Source organism: Glycine soja, chromosome 7 (genome assembly GCF_004193775.1).
Source record: "Glycine soja cultivar W05 chromosome 7, ASM419377v2, whole genome shotgun sequence".
Classification (NCBI taxonomy): Eukaryota; Viridiplantae; Streptophyta; class Magnoliopsida; order Fabales; family Fabaceae; genus Glycine; species Glycine soja.
In genome coordinates this window covers 16,256,890-16,283,406 of record NC_041008.1, presented here as the reverse complement: position 1 = coordinate 16,283,406, position 26,517 = coordinate 16,256,890, and the positions used below count along the sequence as shown (strand labels likewise).

The 26,517-nt window shown below is 32.1% G+C and overlaps 2 protein-coding genes and 1 pseudogene across 5 annotated transcripts; 1 reads left to right on the top strand and 2 right to left on the bottom strand.

Annotated features, from left to right (window-relative positions):
- The first annotated feature begins 1,621 nt into the window (after window positions 1–1,621).
- LOC114418968 (delta-1-pyrroline-5-carboxylate synthase-like) lies at window positions 1,622–9,932 on the top strand. 4 transcript variants are annotated; one of them, XM_028384536.1, is made up of 20 exons: window positions 1,622–1,886; window positions 2,502–2,573; window positions 3,019–3,122; window positions 3,675–3,777; window positions 3,929–4,090; window positions 4,208–4,503; window positions 5,007–5,157; window positions 5,267–5,431; window positions 5,607–5,684; window positions 5,898–5,987; window positions 6,154–6,240; window positions 6,357–6,443; window positions 6,508–6,604; window positions 6,685–6,788; window positions 6,940–7,015; window positions 7,464–7,614; window positions 7,712–7,780; window positions 9,134–9,200; window positions 9,289–9,359; window positions 9,582–9,932. In XM_028384536.1, exons 1-20 carry the CDS (start codon window positions 1,707–1,709, stop codon window positions 9,661–9,663), a joined length of 2,292 nt encoding a protein of 763 aa, XP_028240337.1. In that variant the 5' UTR covers window positions 1,622–1,706; the 3' UTR covers window positions 9,664–9,932. The 4 variants fall into 4 exon arrangements, with proteins under 4 accessions (XP_028240337.1, XP_028240338.1, XP_028240339.1 ...); XM_028384537.1 differs by having other exon boundaries at window positions 1,624–1,886; window positions 4,226–4,503; XM_028384538.1 differs by lacking the exons at window positions 1,622–1,886; window positions 2,502–2,573; window positions 3,019–3,122 and adding an exon at window positions 3,449–3,566.
- A 2,493-nt stretch (window positions 9,933–12,425) lies between these two features.
- On the bottom strand, window positions 12,426–14,870 carry LOC114418967 (annotated as a pseudogene).
- Window positions 14,871–15,790: 920 nt separating this feature from the next.
- On the bottom strand, window positions 15,791–18,745 carry LOC114418966 (uncharacterized protein At2g39795, mitochondrial-like). The gene is made up of 3 exons (XM_028384535.1): window positions 18,406–18,745; window positions 16,328–16,665; window positions 15,791–16,227 (listed from the first exon to the last, which is right to left on the bottom strand). The coding sequence occupies exons 1-3, from the start codon at window positions 18,667–18,669 to the stop codon at window positions 16,068–16,070; spliced, it is 762 nt and encodes a 253-aa protein (XP_028240336.1). The 5' UTR covers window positions 18,670–18,745; the 3' UTR covers window positions 15,791–16,067.
- Between the last annotated feature and the right edge of the window lie 7,772 nt (window positions 18,746–26,517).

Sequence of the window (26,517 nt, the reverse complement as noted above, 5' to 3'; positions counted from 1 at the left end):
TGCTAGTAATATAATATTTTTTTTGAATTTTTTTTTATCATGACAATATAAATTAAAATTTCAACTATTATACATTATTTATTTCATTGAATGTTTTTGTTGTTATTTGAAAACAAATTATGAAGGGTCTTATGATGAAGACCTCCAACATTAAATTGTTGAATATAACCATTTATGGAACTAAATGTCTTGTTTATGAAAGATAATCTATAATGCATTTTCTTTGTTTTTAATAACTTATAAGTCCAATGATACAAACTATTTAAGGGGGGGGAGGGGGGGGGGGGGGATTGTTTAATAATGTGTCTTCTCAATTTTATATGAAATTGTTTGAATTTAACTATATGTTGTATAATCAAAGTAGCATAACTTTAATTTTAAACCAAGTCAAAATTTGTAATTATATTATTTTTTTAAATTATTATTTATTGATTGAGTATATATTTCTTCAATTTACTATTATTTATATTAAAACACTCATGGACAAAAATGAAAAGGAGATGTTTGACCATGTTTTTTCCCCTTATTTCATTGATTATATGTGTGAAATCACTCACAATATTGTTATTATTATATACTATAAAACCACTCATATCCTTAATGATTATATAGTTAGGTTCATTATTTAATATTTTCAAAAGAAATATTAATAAATATGAAATACATAATTTATAAAAAAATATTTGATAAGTTACTTTCATAAATCATAATATTTATATTTTTTATTTTAGGCTCAAACAACCTTTTGGTTCATATATAATAGGTGGTCCAATGTAACACCTCATAGGGTTGTGAAGTGTAATGTGAATATTTTATTAAAGAGATGCGGTGGAACAAGATCTTGAATTATCTTCGTGTTTGGAGAGTTGCATCTTTAATAAACAAAAATGCTTTACTCATTATGTGTGGATTTAATGTCCACAAAGGTGATGTTTGGAATCCATTGCAAAATTGTCACTCACTTGGAAGAGAGGAAAACCAAGAGGACGTTGTTATTTCTCGCTAACTTGTCAATCTTTCATTTCTCTCCATGAAAGGTATTTCCACCAAATTGCTATGTTGATTGAGTATGATGCAATCTAATTATTGTTGTGACTTGGAATAAAATCAGGTAACTCAATTGTAAAAAAAAATTCATTTAATTCAATCATTCTAATTTATGATCTAATAAGTTTGATTTAAAATGTACACATTAATTCATCCCATCACATATCATTATTTAAGTTAAAGATAATTATTTAAAAAATTAATAAACTTATTATATGATAAATTGTAATTGGATTATATAACAGTATAAAACATTTGATATTGAGTGCATATCCTTTTTTTCCATATATATATATATATATATATATATATATAATAAAAATTCAAACATGAATATTATGATATACTTATAAATAAAAATATATGTGTATATATAAGTTTGATTTCAATTAAATTGAATTGATTCCTAAAGTGAAATCCAAAATTCACTCTAATATAATAAAAAGATGTAATTTATTGGACTTTCAATTTATTTTTAATTGGATGGGCTATAATTTATAATAAAGACCCTAGAGATGTTTCAGCAGGGTATTGGCAGGGTTAGCCAAGTGTTTGTTTGGGAATGGGCCAGAACCTCACGGATTTTGTGTCACTCAAAGAGAGAGAATCCGTGATTGCATTGTAGAACCCTCAACAGAAAAAGCCTCCTCATACGTGTTATGTTAGCCGCGTACCTGGGAACTGAGCCTCAAACTCTAACTACTTCCATTCACCAGAAAAACAACACCCGCAACCCTCTCCCCCTGTGTTTCTTTTATTTCTCTCTTCTTCTTCTTCACTCTCCATCAATGGATCCCACTCGAGCTTTTGTAAAGAGTGTCAAGCGCGTTGTCGTCAAGGTCTCTATCTCTTTTAATCGCATCACAACAACAACGTACTGTGTTTCGTATACAGGAAACAGAGGATACCTAGAAAACAATTCTTCATGTTTTTAACCTGATGTCACGTCTGCATGGGAGGGGTGGCTCTAAATTTTATATTTTTACCATTGATATATTTCATTGATGAACTAGGAAAAATGTGATCTACTAGAAATCCTCACTTTTATTGAATCAAATCAAATTGGATTTTTTCCTTTTGTTTTGGATAGTTTACATGTGTGTTATTAATCAATGACGCTTTCTAATCAGTATCCTAATACAGTGGTTAAAGAATCAATTGAATAAAAAGTTTTTCTTTTTTTAAGATGACTTTAGGATTGAATTAGAAATCGCAATAGAATGTAGTGTTACATTTTTTTAATACTTTTTGTTTTATTTTTTATTTGTTATTGGTGTCTCAGGAGGACACTGGTTAATTAGCATTTTCCTTGACTATTTTTTATTTCTTGACCTGAGGGCGTGGGCACTGTTTAACATTTTCCTTGATTAATTAGTGTATTATCAGTGAAACTATTTTTTTTTTCTCATATCGTTCTTTAATTAACCTTTTGTTTGTTTTCTCATACTTTGAAGGTTGGAACAGCTGTGGTTACTCGTAGTGATGGAAGATTAGCATTGGGAAGACTTGGAGCTCTCTGCGAGCAGGTATACAAGCATTTTGCACTGTCAAACCAGAATAGCATTTATATCACTTGAATTTAATTTCTATGCATTTACTACATTGTCATCTTATAAGAAATCACGAATTTTTAATTAGTTAATACAAAAGTTAACAATTGTAAAAGAAATTGGTGTATTTAAATTAAATTCATATAAGAACACCTCTAAAGATAACAATTAGCATTCATCTATTCATATAATGAACGCAAACTTGTATCTGAATAGCATAAAAACAAAATAGAAGATCCAAATCCAGCAAAATACCCCAATATTTTATTCTAATGTTTTTATTCCCCTGTATTTATACATAAAAAATGTTACTTGAATAAAGGAAGAGGGTGGATAGATGGACTAACAAAATTTTCTTGTGTTTGGAGTTTTTCCATGACCATGCATCTTTTGTTGTAACTGAAAGCTATGTTTTCTGCAGCTTAAAGAGCTAAATAACAACGATTATGAGGTTATATTGGTGACTTCAGGAGCAGTTGGTCTTGGCCGGCAAAGACTAAGATATCGAAGATTGGTCAATAGCAGGTTTTTGTAATTTCTCTTTAGATGTAGCAAATACATAATTTTCAAAGACGTGCATCGAGCTTTTCGCTTTCTTTTAATAGCTTCTACATACTTCAGTTACATCAATTTGTAAAACTTGGTAACTGTTTAGTATTTGGTGATGCTCCTAAAAAATAATGAGTTTTTCATGCAATATATTTTTTTTTTGGTGAATATTTTTCATGCAATATAAAACTAAAGAAAGAAAAAAAAAATCAGACTTAATCATTGATTTATGTTATCATATCAAACAGAACAGAAAAGTTGTGGTACATAAAATCATTGTGTTTGAAGAAGTAATTCAACTTTTTCATTGCCCACTCGGAGCATGCTTCCTTTTGTCGTTTTGTTCTTTTTGAAATGTTAAATCAGCATCAATATGTGTTTGTGCAAACCGTTAAGCGGTATAGCATTGAGATGGAACTTGTGCGAACCTTTTCATGTTTCTATCAATATAAGATTGGTAGAGTTTAAGAGACAGAGGAAGAAAAGATGAGCCTGAAATGAAGGTTTATTTTTTATTTTTTTATGCAGCTTTTCGGATCTTCAAAATCCACAAGGAGATCTTGATGGGAAAGCATGTGCAGCTGTTGGGCAGAGTAGTCTCATGGCTCTCTATGATCTCATGTTTAGTCAGGTGCACACTAAATTAAGTTGCACATTCAATTCAATATGTCCCTAATCTTAAATTTCTATGTTTTGCCACACAATACATTAACACGTGTTTTATTAATCAAATTTGTATGTTTCCTCTATATTGATGGTAATATGTCATTTGCCTGGTGCAGCTTGATGTTACTTCATCCCAACTTCTTGTGAATGATGGGTTTTTTAGGGATACAGCTTTCAGAAAACAACTTTCAGACACCGTGAGCTCGTTACTAGATTTAAGGGTTATTCCCATTTTCAATGAAAATGATGCTGTTAGTACTAGGAAGGCACCCTATGAGGTAAGCTGCTTTTCCTTACACAAATTTTCCTTTGTGAAAATTTAGTCTCTTTTATTTCTCCTAGAAAATGTTAGTTTGATTTTCTTCGTCTTGTGACGTTAAATTATTACCTTTAAGGGCAAGAACTGTCTGCAGGATTCTTCTGGTATATTCTGGGACAATGACAGTTTGGCTGGTCTATTGGCTCTGGAACTTAAAGCTGACCTCCTTGTTCTATTGAGTGATGTTGAGGGTCTTTATAGTGGTCCTCCATCTGATCCCAAGTCAAAGTTAATTCATACATATGTAAAAGAAAAGCATCAAAGCGAAATTACTTTTGGAGAAAAATCAAGATTGGGAAGAGGGGGTATGACTGCTAAAGTTAATGCTGCTGTTTGTGCTGCTTATGCTGGCACACCTGTGATTATTACTAGGTACCTTCAATTTTAAGCTGAGATTTTACATGATATAAGAAAATGTTGACACTGATAGAGGAAAATGTTGACATTGTAACTGTTTAACTACTTTTCATTTCACTTTAGATCCAGCATACCCGGAGAGAGACATTGTTTTTATTAATTTTGTTTTGACTATTGGAGAGAGTTGTTAGCTACTTAATTCCCCGAGTCATAAAATTGTGGACAGCACCAGGAATAAATTGGAATGAATTGAATCTCATACAAACTGGCTTGTAAAGGATTATTATCCTTTCTTGGTTGTGAAACTGCATTCATCATTTTAAGATTATGGATATCCATCCAGTTGATCTGATAATGCTATGTAGATATCCCTTGTTTGTTAAATGAAAATATATTCTGATTTCTGTTGTGAGTAATTTTCATTTTTCTACTGATGAATGAGTTCACCTATGTACAAGCAAGCGTATGGAATTTTGCATTTTTGCTGACTTCAAATTGCATTTCAACCTCCTTTGAAGTGGCTATGCTACAGACAACATCATCCGAGTGCTTCGAGGAGAAAGAATCGGTACTGTCTTTCACAAAGATGCTCATTTGTGGACCAGCATAAAGGAAGTGAGTGCTCATGAAATGGCAGTGGCAGCACGTAATAGTTCTAGACGACTCCAGGCAAGTAAAGTTACATATTTAAAATGTGAAGGGCAGGGTTCACTTTCATGAATTTCTTTAAGTGGCAATTTAATATATACTAATTTCTTTTTGGTGCTTCTGGTTACAGGTCCTAAATTCTGAAGAAAGGAGGAAAATATTGCTGGCAATGGCTGATGCATTAGAGATAAATGAAAGTGTGATAAGGCTTGAGAACGGAGCTGATGTTGCTGATGCAGAGGAGATGGGATATGAGAAAGCACTCATATCACGTTTAACCCTGAGACCTGAGAAGGTAAGAACTTCATTGGTTACTTACTGATTACTGAAGTGAAAAATTGGAAGACAACTTGCTCAGCTTTTTGTTAGTGTTATGTCCATACAAAACCTACTGCAAACTTTTCAAAGCAGGTTTTGTGAAGTTTTCGCTTTGATTTAGCTTGTCTGACCTTGGTTTTTGTATTTTTCAGATCTCTAGTCTTGTAAAGTCTGTTCGCATGCTAGCTGACATGGAAGAACCCATTGGTCAGATTTTAAAGAGGACTGAGGTCAAAACCCCCCATATAATTATGTTAATACTAGCATATAAGTAACCCATGAAATTGTTTCTGTGATGTTTTAATATTCAACAAATGTAATATGTTTCCAAAATTTGACTTTCGCAGTTATTCAATAACAAATTCTAGAAAATGTTATTAAAACATGCATCCTATTGCTCAACACTCATTTTGGCAATTCTGATTACTGCTCTTTGTGTCCAGCTAGCAGATAAACTCATCCTGGAGAAAATATCATGTCCTTTGGGTGTCCTCCTGGTTATATTCGAGTCTCGGCCAGATGCCCTTGTTCAGGTTAAGAGACCCTATTCCTTCTCGTTTCTAATCCATTCTACATCTTCAATTAAAATGTCAAGGATATGAGCAACAATAGAGATCTATTATTTTGAGTCTAGTGATACTAATCAAGTTTTGAAAATGTGTTTATTGTATTAAGATAGTTGTTGAAATTCATTAATAGATAGCTGCATTGGCAATTCGAAGTGGAAATGGTCTACTGCTTAAAGGAGGGAAGGAAGCCAAACGATCAAATGCAATCTTACACAAGGTTTGTAAAATTTAATTTAGACCAGGTTGTTTTTTTATCTTATTAATCCAAATAAGTTTTGTCTCTAGTATTTTGCCATAATTTGAATTTATAAAATGCTTTCATCATTATTGTAGGTCATTACTTCAATTATTCCAGATACAGTGGGTGACAAACTCATTGGGCTTGTGACTTCAAGAGAAGATATTCCAGATCTGCTCAAGGCAAGTAAAATTCCTAAAATTTATTAGTCTGAAATGATTTTCCACTAATCATACTTTGCCACAGCTTGATGACGTGATAGATCTTGTGGTCCCCAGAGGCAGTAATAAGCTTGTCTCTCAAATCAAGGGTACAACAAAGATTCCTGTTCTTGGTCATGCTGGTAATATATGATTTACATTTCCTATTTTTGATTAATATTACAAAGTAGGATTTTATAAAATTGTTATTTTTGTCATGCAGATGGAATATGTCATGTATATGTAGACAAAACAGCTAATATTGATATGGCAAAGAAGATTATTAGGGATGCAAAGATTGATTACCCTGCAGCCTGCAATGCAATGGTAATTTCAGTTTACATACCCAGGAATGCCTCCTCTAATGCATGTTCATTTACATCCATATCTTCGTTTGAGTTTTCTTCATTTTTCATTCATTATGTAAATTGAATCTACAGACTCAGCTCATTACAATATTGTGTGCTGATGTTCTTAGGAAACACTTCTTGTACACGTAGATCTGTCAAGGAATGGTGGACTTGATGAACTTGTTGCTGAACTCCAACGTGAAGGTTCGGTCTTGGTTGTTGCAAATAAATTTATGATGAACAAAACATGCATTCAAGTTGGAATTTTATATTTTCTTTTTTTAAATCCTTGTTAGCTGCTTTTTTTTAAACAACCTTTACATAACTAGATGAAACTTTGATATTATAAACATTGGCGTTTATTTGTTTTTCTTTACATTTTAGTCGGATTGTTTTTCTTTTGTTTTTTTCTTCTTTTTTTCCCTGAAAACTTATGAGTATTCTGCGCATTGAACATGTCTTTTTAACTTAGTTTGATTTTTAAAATATAACTTTAACTTAAGAGAGAATGCATTTAAAATCAAAAGAGAAAATATGTATAATAATTAATTAAAAGATTACTTGGATATGGTTGGTCTATAGACCATGCTGTTAAACTGGAAAACATGTACAATAGGGATAACATGACTGCTGTAAATTAATCAATTTGCAGGCGTTCAATTATATGGTGGACCAAGAGCCAGTAACTTATTAAATATTTCTGAAACACACTCTTTCCATCTGGAGTATAGCTCACTGGCTTGTACAGTTGAAATTGTAGATGATGTATTTGCTGCCATTGACCACATACATCACCATGGAAGGCAAATTCAAGTTCCCCTACAAAATCTATGTTTTGATTCTCTATATCATAAACATTATAATCTTAAAAATCTATTTCTTTCTTTCCTGTTTCTGCAGTGCTCATACTGAATGCATTGTTGCAGAAGACTCTGAAGTCGCCGAAGCTTTCTTAAGTCAGGTTGACAGGTAAAAGTAGATTTTTTTTTTCCAGCAACCTTGTTTGATCCTTTTCTTCCAGTGTCAAGTTCCAAGAGATACTAATGTAGCAAATTGGTATGGTAGTTTAATTCAAATGCCTGAACTGCAGTAATTTGTCCTGAACCACTAACCTCTTCACTTTCTAAAATTTGAATGTCATTTGTATTGGATATTACATTTGTCCCAACGTCTAATTCTTCATATTTGTTGCTTTCATTGGGTTCCATCTATATATTCTATAAAAATTTGGTTAACCCATGAGGTTCATAGTGCATATGTAGTTTGACTTAATGAAGAGAACTTCGGAACTAACTAATAAAAAAATTTCTTCAAATTAGGAGGTGGAAGAGAAATCATCTTTTTTGAAACAATGGAGCTTATTTTTATTAGAGGCAGTTTAGCTGTGGCTTGTAAATATTAATGTAATAAGTATGTTATGGATATTTTTACCTCACTTTTTCTCTAATGCTTTTATTTTATTTGGATTTAGATCATATAATGTGCTTGATACACTTTTGGAGAGTGAAGTGTGAGGTCGATAACTACTGATAAGAAAAAGAAACGAAACCAATAATTTAGAATTGTATAAAATACAACTATGAACATAACATTTTCGCATACATACGAAGATGTTTTGATCATATCAGGATGGATAAGATCAAGAATGAGATCATTAGGAAGAAGGCTGGTGTATAGAAGAGAAGAAAATTATCCTCCAAAGGTGCATGGTAGGACGAGAAAGAAAACCCCATGGTCAGACACTGTTCAAGTAACATGACTTCAGGGAGATATAAGGTTGGCTAGGTGGTGAAGGGAGAAGGGAAGAAGGGAGAGGTCATGTGTTCGAATCCCCCAGCTAACAAACTAACAACTAGCATTTGGCGATAAAAAAAAGTAATGTGACTTCAAGAATCTGTTATACATGACAGAACATAATGCTCAAAGGGGGAGAACCAAGCCACTTAAGGACTCCCACTGAAAACCAATTTTGATACCAATTGATAAGCATCCAAGCACTTAGGAAGCCCTCCTTTAAAAGTGTAGCCGTAGGGGGGAGAACCAAGTCACTACCGAGCATCCTATACTATTCTATATTGAACTTAGCACTGCATGATACCCAAGTATTACCAAATAACTTGAAAATCTTTAGTTCTGCTTCTAACGTGCATTGAGGTCACTTATCATATTTCATTTGGACATAATTAATTCTTTTAACGGTAAATAGCACTCATGCTTCATTGTGTTTCTTTGCATAACTACTCTATGAAATATGATTAAGTCTAATACTAGAGTTGATGTTGATGACTGAGGAATATGCATTTTTGCTTGATTCTCAAACAGTGCTGCTGTATTCCACAATGCAAGTACAAGGTTCTGTGATGGAACTCGCTTTGGCCTTGGTGCAGAGGTGGTCTACTTTCCATAAGCATATTGTAATAATTAGCAGCACAGTTATTCAACATTTCTCAACTGTTCTTGGTTTTATTGTTGATCAGGTTGGAATAAGCACAGGCCGAATTCATGCCAGAGGTCCCGTTGGAGTTGAAGGGTTGTTGACAAATAGATGGTACAGAATTCTCCAATGCCTCCTGTTTTTGTTTTATTAAAATAAAAATACAACATTAACTGAACAAACACTTGCAGTTATTGATGAATTTTCTAGCAATTGTTCTTGAATTATTTTTTTTTGTTAAATTTATGATCTTCTTACTTAATCATTCATGCATTTCTATAGTTTTAAACGCTGTACTCTTTCAAAATGTACACTAAATCATACACTATAATGCAGGATATTGAGAGGGAGTGGGCATGTGGTAAATAGTGATCGAGGGGTCACTTATACTTACAAGGATCTACCAGTAAAAGCATAAATGTGCAGCCAGAGATCAGTTTGAGCTACTTAGGATTATTGTTGTTCACCTCATTAAACCAGCAGCAATTTTTCTGTTCTATTTTTCATTTACAGAAGTTGCTTCGGTGCGTGCAGTCAGTGTATATCTTAACTATCACTTACCCCTTTCCAGATTTTTTTTCTTACCTGGAACATGCTCTGGGGAAATCAAATAAGTGCATGAATTATATTATTTGGCTGTATACTCTTTTTTATTTATTCATAAAAGTACTACTTAAGATTGTGAAACAGCAATGCAGAGACAAATTGAGACGGGCCATCTGAAGCGTTGCATATTCTCGTGAAGTAGAATAGTTACACATTTGTTTTCCTTCTAGATAATCTGACTAACTTGTATTATCAATAAACAATAACATGACCCTGAAAGCAGATGGTGTCACCTAACGGTTCTTTACTTCAAAGTTTAGACTGCGTAGCAGGCGAACTAAAAGATGCAACTCAATTTCTAAACGAAAATGCACCAAGAAAATATCAATCCAGACTAATATGCCTTTGACATAATTGCTTTATTGTTGTAAAGAAGGGTCAGAGAAGCACAAATAAAGACTAGAATAGCGCCTTTAATTGATGGATGTTTTCTAAGTAAACATGTTAAGACTTGCGATGTGGTTATTTGATAATTGAACAAAATGGGTGTGGAACTTATCGTTCATAATTATTATGATTGGTGGATTTTGCAAGGTTTAAAGGTGGACTGATGAAATAGCACTGTTTAAGGAAATGCTTCGTGGAAATTTAGTTCCTAATATCGTAACGTGCAATTATCTTATCGATTGCTTGTGCAAATAAGGGGAAATCTCATCTGTGCAGTCTTATTAATGAGATGCATAATAAGGCTCAACACCTTAGCATATTAAGCTATAGAGAAGAATGCTAACAACAATCTCTTTGACACTCTCCTTTTAACACTATGATTGGTTGAAATTTATTGAAAATTACTAACTTTGTTGGGTCTCACTTCTCATTTAATGTCTTTGTCTCTCCTAAGTTATCTTGTTTGATGCTTTTTGCAAGAGCAAGAAAAAAGTTGCATTATTTCTGAAGATTATTTGCCATGGAATTTGTCCTCTTGTCTACAAATAAGACATTTATAAATGCCCTGTCTTTAGTTGCACAGGAACGTTTTCAATTTCTTTTAATTAAAGGCGCTATATTATCCAATTGTTCAGACTAAACAACTTGGTCCATGGACTCTATATAGAGAGCTTGTTTGATGCGGCTTTTCTTCTAGAAATGAACATGATGTATACAGTAGATTCAGGCCATGGAAATGATGAATATGTAAAGTAACCCTCAATAATGTATTACATTGAAGATGGCAGTAGTATCTTCATTTAGCTGGATATTATTTGATGGAAAAATGTTGGTGTTACGAAGTACCACATTGTCTGCCTCAGTTCTTGGGGTTCAGTCTATATATCTGTTAGACAACTTCACTTACTACTAATTGATTTTTTAAGTTGGAAATGGTGGGAAATTGGATTGCTGTTAAAGCAAGTGTTGTTGTAATTGAAGCATGTGACAAGTCTAGTAAAATGCTGCGCTGATGATAAGATTTATACAAGGCTATTTCAAAAAGCAGCCAATATAAAAATTCTATTTGCTTTTGAATATTGGAAGCTTTTTCTTTTGTAAGTGAATATTTTTTAAAATGACAATTTTTTTAGGTGCTTTTGATGTTTTTCAATCCAAATTGGAATTTCACCTCAGTAATTAGTACAATAAAGAAGGACATCAAAGGTCAATGTTGATTATTGCAGTAAAACAATAATCTTGATTAGCGAAAAAAATAAAAAAATACTAAGGGTGTGTCTGATTCCCTTCTCATTTTTTTTTATTTAAAAAATTATTTTCTAAAACAATTGTGCACTACTCAACAATCAAATTCCCTTCAAAATCAACTAAAATTTGAAAATTGATTCCAAAACAAGTGTTTTAAAAACCAAAAAATAGAAACAGTTGGGAGATGTTTTCTCCTCTTCTGTTTCCATCTACTCAATCAATTTTTTATCCCCAAATATTAAATTTTGAAAATTGTTTTCAAAACAAAGTGTTTTAAAAACCGAAGAACCGAAAGAGATGTTTTCTCATCTTCTGTTTTCATATTGTTCAACATCTCCCTCATTTTTACACTCTGCTCTTTGTTTTGCACTACCATCCACTAGCCATTTAAGCAGCCTTCTTCAGTTGTATTTTGAATACTGAAAACAGTTTTTGACAACAAAAATCAAACACACCCTTAAAGTACTTTGTCTAAGTTTTATTTTTATCCTTTAAGAAAAGTGTTTTCAATGGTAAACATTATTCTACAATTGGTATATCTAGCTGTAGCCTGTAGGTAATCCAAATTTTATCTTTTCACTATCGGTACATAGAAAGTCAAGATCTTCTCTTGCTGGTTATAATTTTATCTTTAGAGTCTGGATAAGTTATTTAAGTGAAATTTGTGTTGAAGGGCCAAAAAGATTTCGTTCAAACAGTTTATTGAGCTTGCATGAAGATTAAAGGCGTACAGGCTGACAGAGTGCTTTAAGAAAAATGAAATGCATTGAGTAGAACTCACAACACCTATGTAGTAAATGTTCTTTTCTGTCATATCTTAGTTATAATCTACTTTTTTAATTGACAGCAGGTTTGAGCAGTTCTTTTCTGTTTGTTTTGCTTCCGATAAAACAATAAATTCATAGATTGGGTCAAATTTACTGAAGGTCTCATAAACAATTAAAGAATGGGTCAAATTTTCTTTTTGTTCATATAATCATATGTGAGGATTCACATAAAACCCCAAGGTAGAGGGGTGATTGTCTTCAGACAATACAAATGTTAAAACATTTCTACAATTTGCATCAGAAATAAGAATTCAATGTCAAATTACATCCCGAGCTTCATCAAAAGTAATCTGCATTTCATATTTCTCCATCCCACAATTCTTCAAGATTTTTGTAAGGACTACAAGTTTCATGGACAGCAGATTCATTTCGAAGTAACCTTTGCTGCATCAGACAATAAACAAACTAAAAAATGAATAAACTGAAAATAAATGTTGGATACAAATATGTGCACAAGAATGAATTATTTGTATGTTTTGAAAGCATTTCAACCTGGTGAATCTGTGATAATTTTGAGAGTAGCTCAGGAGGAATGCACCAATCAAATAAACTAAGGTTCTCCTTGATCCTAGATTCATTTACACTTTTTGGAAGAACACTGTGACCACTTTGGAGTCCCCCAACGCAATGCCACTTGCGCTGGAGACTTGTGAAGCTTTTCAGCAATTTCCTTCAACAGTGGTTCCTTCAAGACTTGCCCCTTTACCCATGACCCAGGAGAGCCTAAAGGACAATATGCCTGCATGGAAAAATTTGTTGGTTATTAACAAAACACAAGCAACAGAACCTCAATTACAGGATCAGAAAAACATCACTTAGATCGGTCAGAGTAATACTGTGAGATGAACACCGGTAGACTTGCACAAATTGTGAAGAGCAGGTTGCTGCCACACTGGGTGGCATTCAACTTGGTTAACTGCTGGCGGAATCTTAGCATATCCAAGCAAGTCTTGCAGCTTCTTAGTTGAAAAGTTGCTCACCCCGATTGCGCGTGCCTGACCCGAGGCAAACAAACCTTCCATTGCATTCCATGTCTCTGGAAGACACAAGGGAGCCATATTCTCAGGGTTCCAACCTCTTGAACCCAACTTTGTCCTAAAAGGCCAATGCATCTTTGACAAAATAATTTATCATCAAATTTCATACAACCATCTCCAGTTTCAGTATCATTACATAGACAGTTTGAAAATCAAGAATCATACAAGATATAAATCAATGTAGTCAAGCTGCATGTCCGCAAGAGTCCTAGTTAGTGCCTTTGAGACATCTTCAGGTGCACAGTCACTGATCCTGTATGGTTAAAAAACTCAAGGCAACCAGAGGAAATTCACTACTCTGAACAGAATTATACAACACCAAAGTGTGTTTTAGGTTTTATCTTTCTTTCTTACATGCTAAAATCTTCTTTATAACCAAATAGTAAATTAAATATACAAGTGTTCTCAAGTATGTTAAAAGCTAAATTAAATTAGAATACGATGAAAAGATTTTTTTTATTCTGTATTCCAATCATAGATTGTGATATATGGTTAGATTATTAAGTTTTGTAATATTTACTTTTAAAAGTTATATTTAAGATGATTTCTAATTAGTTGACAATATAAAAATTTTACATTAACAGTTTATGAAAATTAAACTCATCAAAAGCTTGATTAGGAAAAAGTGAGGTCAATTTATCTAAGGTTAAGGATTAGTCGAAATGTATAACATGGCTTTGATGTGATGAACATCTCACTACGATGTACTACCCCAGTAGAAAACAGTGTTTTCAGAGCCTCCCCTATCTGCATCAGATGCAAACTTCCTTGCATCAAAAAAGCCAGAATAAACAAAATCAATTATCCCCCCTTTCAGAAAAAAATATTAGCAGACAAAAACAATTTGATATGGTTCTCAGCTTGTTGAATCAAGATACAACATATACCTCTTTTTCATTATCATATATCCTAGCACAATCTATGTGCCTGTAACCAGCCTGCACACAGAACCATGACAATTTCAACCAAAGAAGAAATCAGCACATGAAGCTCCTTCTCTTGTTACCAACTATCTCTCAATAGACCAGGAAATAAAGACACAGAACGCAAAGAAAGCACCTTGACAGCAGCAATAACAGCATCACCCACAACACCTCGACGAGCTTCCCATGTTCCAAGACCAACTGATGGGATCTTTGCACCTGTATTCAGATCAAAATGTAGGGGAACATTTGTAGCTTCTTTGTCCATGATCTCCAGCACAAAAATCAAAATGACTAAACTTTCACACAAAATAATTGATATACATAAACAGATTTTAAATCCAAAGGCAGCAATCTATATACCCTTTTGAGTCAAATGGCTAAAGATTTTTACTTTAATTTTTTATGTATTTCTTTTATATACCCAAATGTTGAGGGAAGAGTAATTTTATATTGACTTAGCAAATTTATGTGTATGGTATTGGTATGTGCCATGAGCCAAAAGTTTAGGCAAAAAGGTAGGGATCACTGGCAACGACTCTGAAGTCTAAACAATAACTACGGGGCAACCAATGGAAGAAGGAAATTTGGCCTTACCCAAGTCACCGTTTGGCAACGGGGATTCACGTGATTATGCTTTGATAAAGCGAGATATTTCCAAGAAAAATAAAAATAATAGCTTCAATATATACCAAGTTCAAATTAATATCTGCAACTCCTTTTCAGATTGTTCGACGTTCTCGGGTGCATTTTATGCCAGTTTAAAAATTAAAAAAAAAAAAAAAAAAAAAGGCTGATGTTATTTTGTTAGAGTGAAAGAAATAAAAATAAATTATTAAAAACTATTCGCTCGAGACAATTTTATAAGAAAAATAAAAACTATCAGTATCAATGGAAATCTTTTAAATAATATTTTAATTAAGCATTTTATAGAATAAATATTTATTTTTCAAGTTGTGTTATTTGAATAATATTTATTTTATAGAATAAATATTTATAAGAAAATTTCAACTAATTTTATTTTATTTTATTATTTCTAAAATATTTTTTACTTAACTGAGGTACTAATTTTAATGACTTTTTATTATTAATATCAAGGACCAATAAAGAGTAAGTTGAAAAAAAATTATTAATTGAAAAAAACATTTTCTTAATTTCTTTGTACAATGACTTTATTAGTGTGCTTTTTTTATATTTGAGAGACCAAGGCAAGTAATACAGTAGAATAATAACGTCGTACATTTAAATTTTATTTCAATAATATCCATTTTTTCAGTAGATGGTTTAAGTGCTTAAAAAATTGTTGACCATCATATTAGGTGAATTGTTCTGCCTAGATTAGTTCCTATGTAACTTTTGTTCCTGTTTCTGTTTTGAGCATTAGTCCCGTCTATTATATATATAAAAAAAAAATGGTTGAATGTAGATATTTTTTCTTTGCAATCTCATTTATACCCGGAAGAAAAGTAAAATTTAGATTAATTATATGCATGAGTCAAGAGGATAAAACAGTAATATCCTGATTAACTATATTTATCTGGTTAATCTATAAATAGCACTATAACAGTGAATATCTTGAACTTGCATCTCAAATATGATAGGTAAAGAATGAATGGGAGAACCACCCAAGATCTATTGATTGATGGGTGAAGTTAAATTGCAAAAGATAGCCTAAACAATCCTTTTAACATCAAGTTTTTTTAAATTATTAGTCTACAGCAATGACTCTCTCATGATACAGTGTATACCAAAGAAAAGGCCTCTGTCAACATTTCACGATCCTCAGAGAACAAATCATTTCTCGACGAAGTTCTTCAGGTTCTTCAGCCACATCAAATATTCCTTGTTGTCTTTAGCAAACATGTATTCCTGCAAGAAATTGGTTGTGCTAGGCTTGATTCCCCTGATCTCAAGATACTTGTGAAAAGCCTTTTGCAGATTTTCATCCAAATCACTATAAAAGAAAATGGAGCAGAAATATTCAGAAAGTATAGGAAACATTTTATGAAAAAAATTAGATAATACCATATAGGCATACACTAAGAAATGCTTACATGAACTCAGGCCCCTCGTATGCCAACTGGTCTTCAGATTCCTCACACTGCTTTATTGACAAGCTATCAATGGAAATCTCATCGGGAAAAGCAGTCACACCAAACTCTAGAGACACTCCATTTTCTTTGAAAACACTCACAACTAAAGGAATGCTAGATTCACTATCATTCTTCTCATTGTCACCATTTTCGTCATCCTCATTTTCTTCTCCAGGTGCTACATTAGGGATGTCAACTTGAACTTTGATAGTTTCATCTCCAAATTTTCCTTTTAGTTGTATGGTTCTTTCTCCAGGATTGTCCTCAATGTCAAAAGGAAAATCAACAGGAACTTCGACCTGGAAAAGTTAAACCATAAAGATAATGAAATCAATGCCTGAATGACCCAATGTGACTACAAATACCAAAGCAAACTCTACAAAACAGAAACAGCAAATGGCCTTCCTACAACAACTATCCCTGAAAATAGCTGCTTCTGGTACTGCTCTACAAGGCAATTTTTTCCACCTTATATTTTATTTGTTAAAATAAACAAAATATATTATGACAAAACTTGTCAATAAATGACTCCTAGAAATTTTTGGTATGTAAAACCTTGAAGATTGGCTTCAAAGCTGTTATTACCGGATATTGCCTTACTCCGAAAGATACCTTACACAATTTAACAATGCTAAGATATTTTCTAAAACTTCTACAACCTTTTCAAAAAGAAAAGAAAAGTAACAAACTTCATTTCAGTTTCAAAAAAGAAAAAAACTTCATTTAGTGAACTATTGAAATATACTTACAACATAATGTATACTTTTACACAACTCAAAGTATATTTACCAAACTAATGAAAGCACATCTTGAAACACAACACTGATATGACTAATCATAGCATATAAGATAATAAAATGGTGCAAATAAGAAAACTAAACATCTGCAGAGTAATATGCGATGGTGGTCAAAGATATGAAATAAAAAGGAGAAAGGAAGGATAGTTAATCTGTTAGGTTTGGGGCTTGGGCAGTAGGAAAAAAGGGAGAGTGTAAAACCCCATAAGATAACCAAGTGATTTTTAACCTAATTTTCACATGATACCACTTAAAAGTTGCATATGGCATAAGCAACGTACATCTGATAGAAAAAAGGTTTCTCAATCCAGATAAGTCATACAGCAGAATTTGTTAAAACATTTAGACATTGAAAGTCCATTCCCACACCATGTTTCGTAACTGGTAAGTAACTAACAACAGCAAAATTCATCAGCTCAAAACATATGAATAAAGACTCAGACATAAAATCCCAGTCAAACTACAAAAGATAGCCTCTAAGATCTGTTCATATGCACAAAAAGTAATACTAGAATTATAAAGAGTAAATTGCAATGACACCCCCCCAGCGGTTTGCCTTACAAAATAGGTCAATAAAATATAGTAATTTCAAGCCACTAGAAAACCAAAAAAAGGCTTAAAAGCAAAATGCACAACGGCAGCAGCTATGATGTCCCCAATAATTTTGCTAAACTATGATACCCCTGATAATCTCAATGTTAAGCAAATAAAACCAAACAAATGGTAAATTATAAAACTAAGACAAGAAACAGAGGGTTCGGAAACCACCACAACGCTCTGTTACAAATTCACCTCAAAATTACCTATTTAAACACTCAACTATTCCTATTCATTCACAACAACTATCAACAATCTTCTACCTTCACTCAAAATGAGAATCCCTCCACCAAATAACCAAAATTAAACACAACAAACACTTCCAAAACTTTCATTCTTCACAAGGAAAATAAGGGAAACTCACCACCACCACCACCAACAACAAGAAGTACAAAATCAAGCTTTATGCAATAAACGACGTCGTTTTGCATTACTGATGGAAACAGAACTCACAAGAAAAGTCAAAAGGGAGGAAAATTTCACTTCAAGTTCCATACCCACTTCTATCTAATAATCAACCCAGTAAAAAAAAAACTTCACACGGAAAATGCAAAAACAAAGGTATATTACGGTGATTAGTCACTAGGAAAAGGAACAAAGTAGTCTTCAAAAATAGTAATAACAAGTGAAAAAGGGAAAAATTACTTGGTGGTGGGCATGGTCGTCTTCGAGGGCGCATTGGATCTCAGACTGAAGCACTTGAGCGAGATATTCGTCGGCGCTGGACTTGGTAGCGAAGGCGTTGGCGAAGCGAAGAGAGGGTGCGATAGTAGTAGTCGCTGTCTCTCTGCGGAGAACAGAGAGAGCAATGTGGAAGGTTCTGGAAGAAGACGATGCCATGGCCGTGCGGCGCGCCAGCTGAGGCAGCACGGCGGAGGAGACGCGGCGAAGCATCGCGTACATGGCCATTTCTGTGTGTGTGCTGAACAGAGAGGGAGACTCGAGGCGCAGAGCAAAGGGTTTAAGCGTTAGGGTTTTGGGGGAGTCTCGGGTTTGGGTTTACCGTATTTATATAAGCGTCACATTTTATTAAATCAAATAATCAAATAAATATAATTAAAACAAGTAAATATAATTTTCACTCTAACTAAATTTTGTTGGATTTTACTAACCAAAATCCTTAAGAAATTAGTTACAAAATTAAATAATAAAATATTTATTATAAAAATTATAAGAGTGCGAAAAATTTATCAATAATACAATTTTATACATTTCAATAAAAATCTTTCTTTTAGCTTTTAAATCAACACATTAAGGATATTGATTAACATTTACTAGTTTTGTTTATTTTGTTCATGATTTTCATTTATTTCATCCTATTATATAAGTTAGAACTAGTTTTTATTAAAGATATAAGTGGATTCTACTTCACCCAATTCTTGAACTTGGTCAACCCAATCTAATTACATTTTTGTGAATTGGATTATGTCATTGGGTAAGGGTGAATTTTTTTAATGCATCCAATTATAATTAAGTTTGATAATGGGTTTATGAGTTTTAAATCTGATCAAACTTGACTACATAGTGAATATATAAAAAAACTTCTTAATTGAATTTTTCATGTTCGGAATATAGGTCATTTTCACATTACTATCTAACATTTTTTTTTCAATCAAGTACCTAAAAAAAATCAATTTCATTTTATCACCTGTTGTTAGTTGCATTTCATTAAGTGATGATGTGGCAAATGGAGTGTCACGTCATCACGTCTTGTTATTGACACCTGGCATGACAATAATGACAAGACACTATGACGTGGTACTCCATGTGTCACGTCATTACTTAACTTAATGATAGATAGTAAAATGAAAAAAAAATAGGTATGTATTTGACAAAAAATAAATAAATTTTTATATAGTAATCTGAAAACTATCTATTTTTCTCGGTATGAAAAACTTATTTAAGTTAATCTAAAAACAATTTTTTAGTTAACAAATGATAAGTAGGAGTTTTATCAAAATAAATAATTTAATTTCAGATAAAATGATAAATTTTATTATTTTATTGAAAATAAAAATAAAAATGATAATCGTAAATTTAAGTTATGTTTAAAAGCAAATCTTATAAGTCAATAAGAAAAAATTGGTTCTCAAACATTTTTATTTGATCAAATATTTATAAACTTGTAAAAAAAACTAAAAATTAATTAAAATAACTTGATGAACATATATGTAATTTACTTTTATATAGACTTAAGAAATTTTATCCTATTTATTTCTTTAAGATAATTTCTCATTCAAAATAAGAAATACGTCAAATTAATAAGATATTTTTTATTGGTAGGAATAAAAAAATACTATTTGGAATTTACAATAATCCATTTATCAAGTTTAATCAATAAAACTAGATTAATAAGATAATATTAAAAATGAAATTAAAGAGTTAAGATGTGTACCAGTTCCTTTAAGAAGCTGGCCGTGGAGGGTTACCTCCACATAGCTATTTAGCAGGCGAGGTCTCCCTCCTAACCATTTCAAGTCCTCTTTGACTCTCTTTTCAGAGTCTTTTTCATCTTTGCCTCGCGGTACTTGTTCGCTATCGGTCTCTCGTCAGTATTTAGCCTTGGACGGAATTTACCGTCCGATTGGTCGGGAGCACGGGGCGTCGTGGTCATTCCCTCCCGCCGGTAGATGGATAAACAAATTCGCGGGTCAATCTGATTGTGAGACATCGACAATGATCCTTCCGCATGTTCACTTATGGAAACCTTGCTACGACTTCTCCTTCCTCTAGACAATGCTAAAAGAAAATAATCCAACAAGATCAAAAGGTGAGATATATATTTTGGGTCTAGACTAATGAATGAAGAGTAAGGAAAAACATAACATGTTACATATGTATATTGATCATAGACCGCAAAACACTAATTATATATGGTTTAAATAAGTTTTTCATATCAGTGTTACGTCAATGAAGGTAATGACGTGACAATGAAGTATTTGTGACAAGACGTGATGATATGACACTTAGTCTATCACGTCATTACTTAATCAAAAGTGACTAACAACATATAGTAAAATGAAATCGAAATTTTTTTCAAGTATTTAGTTGAAATAAATAAATAAATGTAAGATAATGATCTAAAAACGATCTATATTACTAGTATGAAAAATTTAATTAAATCATTAAAAAAATAACATTTGACTAACCAATAAACCCACTGATGTAGTCTGATTATTCATTCATCTATCAGAAAGAAAACCAGACATGAAAAATTATAATTTTACAATCTAAGAGATGCTAACTAAAAAGCCAAGTGACATAACATGCACCCGAAAAGAAAGAGTGTATCATACAAGTCACCTTGTTTTCCTTCAATTAATTGTATAAATTGTATAAGATTAGTAACATAAATACTTTGGGTTGGGCCTTCTTATTTTATCCTTCAACGATTTGCACATAATTTATTGCTCATAAATTTAAATGAAGAATTTGTTGAAAAAGAATGCTCAGAAAGTCTCACGTAGCATTTAAGTTTTTGAGAAGTGTGAAGAAAAAATGGACAAGTTTGCAATTTCAAAGAACCTAACACCACAAACATAAGATGTGTTTCTTATATTACATCGATCTACTTATTTAACCGACCATTCTACCGAGTTCTCATATGTCTCCATCCTATACTTCTTCCTCATATATGTCACCCCCGTTGTTTGTTTCATGGATTAAGAAGTTAGCCTTGAGTAATCTTACCTGCAACAGAAAAAGAAAAGTGCCAAGAAACTTAATTGGTCTTTCATAAAAATAAATAAGGGTGTGTTTGGTTTGCATTTTCATTTTATATTTTCATTTCCTGTTTTCATTTTTTGAAAACTATTTTTATTTTCAAAATATTAGAATTCTTAAAACATGTTTGGTTTGACTTCTTGTTTTCTGTTTTCATGAAATAAAAATACTAAAAATTTATGATATATTGACTTCTTATCTTTTTGTATTTTTAGATTTGCTTAAAATTACATTCATTACACAATTTTATTTTACCCGAAATGAGATTTTTGTTCTCAACTGAAAACGAGAATTTATTGTTTTCATTTTCTGGTTGTTTCCTATTTTTATTTTCACTGAAAATGTTTTTAGAAATCCAACCAAGCACATTTTCATCACTATTTTCTGTTTTCAGTGATAATGAAAATAGAAAATAATCAAACCAAACACCCCCTAAATCTTTCATAACATATTTATCACGTGACTAGCACCAAACCTTGTTAAGTTTCTACTCTAATGACTCTCAACCCAATAAGTGTCATGGAGACTATAATCAGAAAACAAGTATATAGTGTGTGTGAGTGTGATAAATCGTATTACTACAACTCTTTTGTATAATTATAAAAGACAAAGGAAGAGAAGTGAGAAAAGCTAGTGAAGATAACTTGACTGAGTGCCTTTGAATAGAAAATTTTAATTGAGGAAATGAATTTATCAAAGAATTTAAATTTCTTTAATCTAAAATTCATTATTTGAATATTTTTTTATGAAGAATTTAAATTTTTGAAATTTTAAAATAGAATTTTAAACAACTAAAAATGTGATTTTAATTTTCTTCTAAAATGTGAGAAATTGAAATTCTCTTCTTAATAGAAGAACCTTCCAAAATGTTTGCGTATTTCCTTTATCACTTTCATATTATTTTTCACCTGAAAACTCTCGAAATCTCATTCTCGAACTCGCAACTCTTTCCTCACACTGATGATCTTATTCTTCAAGAAGTACTGCCTAAGCTCGCGGAGCATCGACCGGGTGCGCGTGTTGGGGGACAAGTAAAACTGCACCTACCAATCATGGGAGCAGCCGTCGCTGCCCATCACGCGGTGGAGGTGCTCGCTAGCGCGAATGGCCTGAGTCATGTCTTGCGTCGTTGACTAAATGTTGTGGTCAGGTGTGTTGGTGTAAGCCGCCGTGTCTCAATTTCCTACGACTCTCCATGCCCCATCAGTATTCTTCTCTTTGGAAGCACACCAACCATATCTTCTTTTCTCTTTACATTCATTTTCTTTCACCCTCACAATTTTAATTTTTTTATCCAAATAAAAATTTTTGAAAATAAAAGAATTTCAATTGAAATATTTGAAATTCTTAGAATTTTAAATTCTCTCATTCAAACTCACTCTAGGAGTAATGCCATGAAGTGAAATACTTAGAAACAGTCTAGTGTAGATATATAGCATTAGATAGGAAGAGAAGAGAGAAGTGGAGATAAAATGGTGTTGTACGTAGAAAATGTGTAGGAAACTACTAATGTATATATGTTAGTCTAGATCATATAATAGAAAGATCGAAAGGGAATGAACCATTAAATGTCTATCTATCTAATCTCAAAAAATTTAGCAAGCAAGTTCTCAAGAATAGACTAGTCAAAAACATCAAAATTTTCCTTAATTCTTGCTTCATTAGAAATCTTGGGAAGCACACTATCACTACAAAAAAAATAGATATTTCCGACGGAATATTTCCCACGGAATTGATTCCGTCGAAAATATTGTATTTTCCCACGGATATTTTTGAAGGATTGTATTTCGTCGGAAAGTATAAATTTCTAACAGATTTTATCGAAGGAATCAAATCTGTCGGAATTAAAAATTATCCCCAAATAAAATGTTTGCAACTCTAGTCCTCTGTCACTCCCCTTTGCAACTTGATAAGGAAACACGTTGTGCCTCTGCGAGCACCATGCCTCTATTGCACCTCCGCTGTCAGCCCACGTCACTGACAGGTAAGCCAATGTAGCCCATCCCTCTCTCTCGCTGCTTCTCACCTCACCATTGTACAAACGCTCACCATTGGCTTCAATCGAACTTGCGAGGAACGAGAACTTTCTCAGATTGACATACACTGTCTTCAAGGAGTTATTCAGTGTCGAAGACTTCGAGTTCAAGCTCCTCGTTGTGGGGGTTGGAGTGGGTGCTGACTCAAGTTTCTTTCTCATCTTAGTGTGCTCAGTGCTGCTGATAAAACCACCATGCTCAAGCTTCAGGTCTGCTTAATATAACACTTTTTAGTTTATTATTTTCTTAGTTGCTTCCTGCTATTAGTGCAAACCATTTTGCTATGTTTCATGTTTTTCTGTTTGTGTTGTGGTTTTGAGTTTGAAAGTTGAACGATTGTGCCTAGCTTTTTGAACTTTAGGGGACATTGTTGTTGTTGAATGGCACTATATCACATGAATGCATTTTGGTTTGCAACCTGCTGAGTTTGCAAGGGGTTGTGAAGCAAATTTAATAATAAATAAAAATAAATGTTTTCTCTCTGGCTCTCTTTGTATATTTATTGAAAAAGTATACAATATTTATAGAGTATCAATACTTAAAAAAATTAAGTATTATAATAAAAAAAATATTTACATTAAGTGACTTAAATATATTTTTAATCCAAAAGTTTTACGATACTTAGGTAGACGTAGGCACTTACCTTTGATATTTTTTAGCACATGCTTTTTGCAAGACCAAATGCGAGGGATACAGAGTATCATCTAAATCTGCAGAACAATATCATAGTCATAACATACATGGATATCAAAATTTTAAGTTTTGATTTGGCATCTAAAATGTTTTTCTGATTACAATACAAGCCTCGTAAAAAAAAGTTAGTCATATTTTGCATGAATAGGAGTGCATGAATAGTTGGTCATAAATATTGTGATTCTTCACGTGGTTATAAATTTTAATTTGGTTTCAGTTGCTAAAGCCAATGATCTTCAAATCAAAGCTTTAATTCTGAATTCCTAGTACAGTAAAAGTATTTTACCCCATCACTCAGTCTTCGAATAATCTACTAATACTTGATTTGGTGAAAATTAAGGTTAAAATTAGTTCTCATTGATAGTTGATTGAAATTAAACTGTCAACATTTTATAAGGTATCTTATATTCTAATACTTACTGGTTCCGAAAATTCTACTTGTATTTGCTTGAGTATGATCCACTAAAACCAGTCTTACCATGCCAAAATCTGCAATCTTAGCATTCATCTCTTCATCTAAGAGAATGTTGCTTGCTTTGAGATCACGATGGATAATAAACAGTCTAGAATCTTCATGAAGGTAGAGAAGGCCTCCAACAATACCTCTAATGATTTTGTAGGTGTTTCCCAATCCAATTGTGCTTTCATGGATGGATCTGCACATGCAGCCATCAATTTTAACGCAACATGAATAAATTAGACTTTGCCTTGAACCAGAACTAAAATATAGAGCGACATTCTAATTATGCAGTTATTCAGACCTACCGAATACGAAGTAATCAAGGTTTTTATTATGAACATATTCACATAGGGATCAAATTTAATTTAGTAAGTTCTTCAAATATGTTACAACCAAAATAGAACACAAAGTGTATATTACTCCCTATTTCTTACCTTCTTGGCAGTGACTTAATTACTCATGTTTGTAATTATTAAAAATATTTCATATTTTGTTTGTTTAATAGATTGTATGTAGTTCAATTATTATTTACAGGAAAGAATTACTCTAAATTATGATAGATCATATATGCCTTTCTACAAAGATTTTTCTCTATATTTATATTTCGTTGAAACAATGGAGGACTAAGTTGAAAATAGAAAGGTCATAGTAAATTGGTATTTGGACTTGCCTTCCTCCTTCTTAAATATAGGCAGAGACAAATGAGCAAACAAGAACAACAGTAGGCCCCAACTATGGCAATGACAATTAGTGTTGTATTGCATGCCATTTTCTGCAAAAACAAAAATCCTCTTCTGGGTTAAACATTTCAAGGATTAGGGATAATGGAATATCAAAAAATTTGATAACTAATTACAAAGAAAATGGCCACGAAAGTGGATCATGTAGTGATGTTCAGGTTTCAACTTGTGTGGCTCAGCTCATATGTAATTATTACGATGTAGGCAAATTAAGTATAATTCAGGTTTCGTACAAGATTGCCTCTTTTTTGGTTTGGACAATGCTGTGTGAAATTTTAGAAACCATTGAATGTATAAACACACATGCAGACTATAAGCTAAATAAATCTGCAACACATAATCGAATTATAGAGAAAAAAAAGTAATAAAAATAAAGTAGTAAGTGCATTCTAATTATTTTTTAATCATTTTTCTTAATATCTAATATTTTTTTAAAATAAATATATTTAATTTGTATTTTCTTCTTCTAATAAGTAAAAGTTGTCAAAAGATGATGCATAATATACTCGAAAAGGGCTATATAGAGCTAATATTGAAAAAATTGAAGTTTCTAAGTATAAAATGTTTTATTTTTTAAAATTTTAAATAAATGAATAAGATTCTTATAAATAAATAAAATTTAAATTTAGATATTACAAATTAAAAAAATATAATGAACAAAAGAGATTTAATTAAATTTAGATATTCTCATCTATTTTTTTAAAAAAATAGAATTCAAATAAAAAATATACAAAGTATTATTATACACCTATACCTGATTGATAAGTAAGTGATTAACGCTCACATGACCTCACACCCAAAATATTATTATATTTCCCTTACAATGTATGGCTTCTTTTTATCCAATTTGTTCCTTTCATTAGGCATAAACTTTTTTTAATATATTATTTGTGCGAATTATTCATAATCTATTGTAAAAATATCTAATTGATCATATTTAGTACAATATTTTATTTCAATCAATTTTAACCAATTACAAAGTGTTAAAAATATATAGATAATGATTTTTAAACTTTTTTCTTTCTCTCTTACTCTCAGCTTCATAGTTAGTTTGTCTTGGGTGATCGCTTCATTACTAACATGTACGTTCTATTATTCAGGTTAA

Coding starts and splice junctions, on each gene's coding strand:
- LOC114418966 (XM_028384535.1), bottom strand. CDS start 18,669: ATGGCCATGTACGCGATGCTTCGCCGCGTCTCCTCCGCCGTGCTGCCT. Junction 16,666..18,405: donor ACGACCATGCCCACCACCAA/GTAATTTTTCCC, acceptor TAACTTTTCCAG/GTCGAAGTTCCTGTTGATTT. Junction 16,228..16,327: donor TACGAGGGGCCTGAGTTCAT/GTAAGCATTTCT, acceptor TTTCTTTTATAG/TGATTTGGATGAAAATCTGC.
- LOC114418968 (XM_028384536.1), top strand. CDS start 1,707: ATGTTAGCCGCGTACCTGGGAACTGAGCCTCAAACTCTAACTACTTCC. Junction 5,432..5,606: donor TAACCCTGAGACCTGAGAAG/GTAAGAACTTCA, acceptor TGTATTTTTCAG/ATCTCTAGTCTTGTAAAGTC. Junction 7,615..7,711: donor CACATACATCACCATGGAAG/GCAAATTCAAGT, acceptor CTGTTTCTGCAG/TGCTCATACTGAATGCATTG.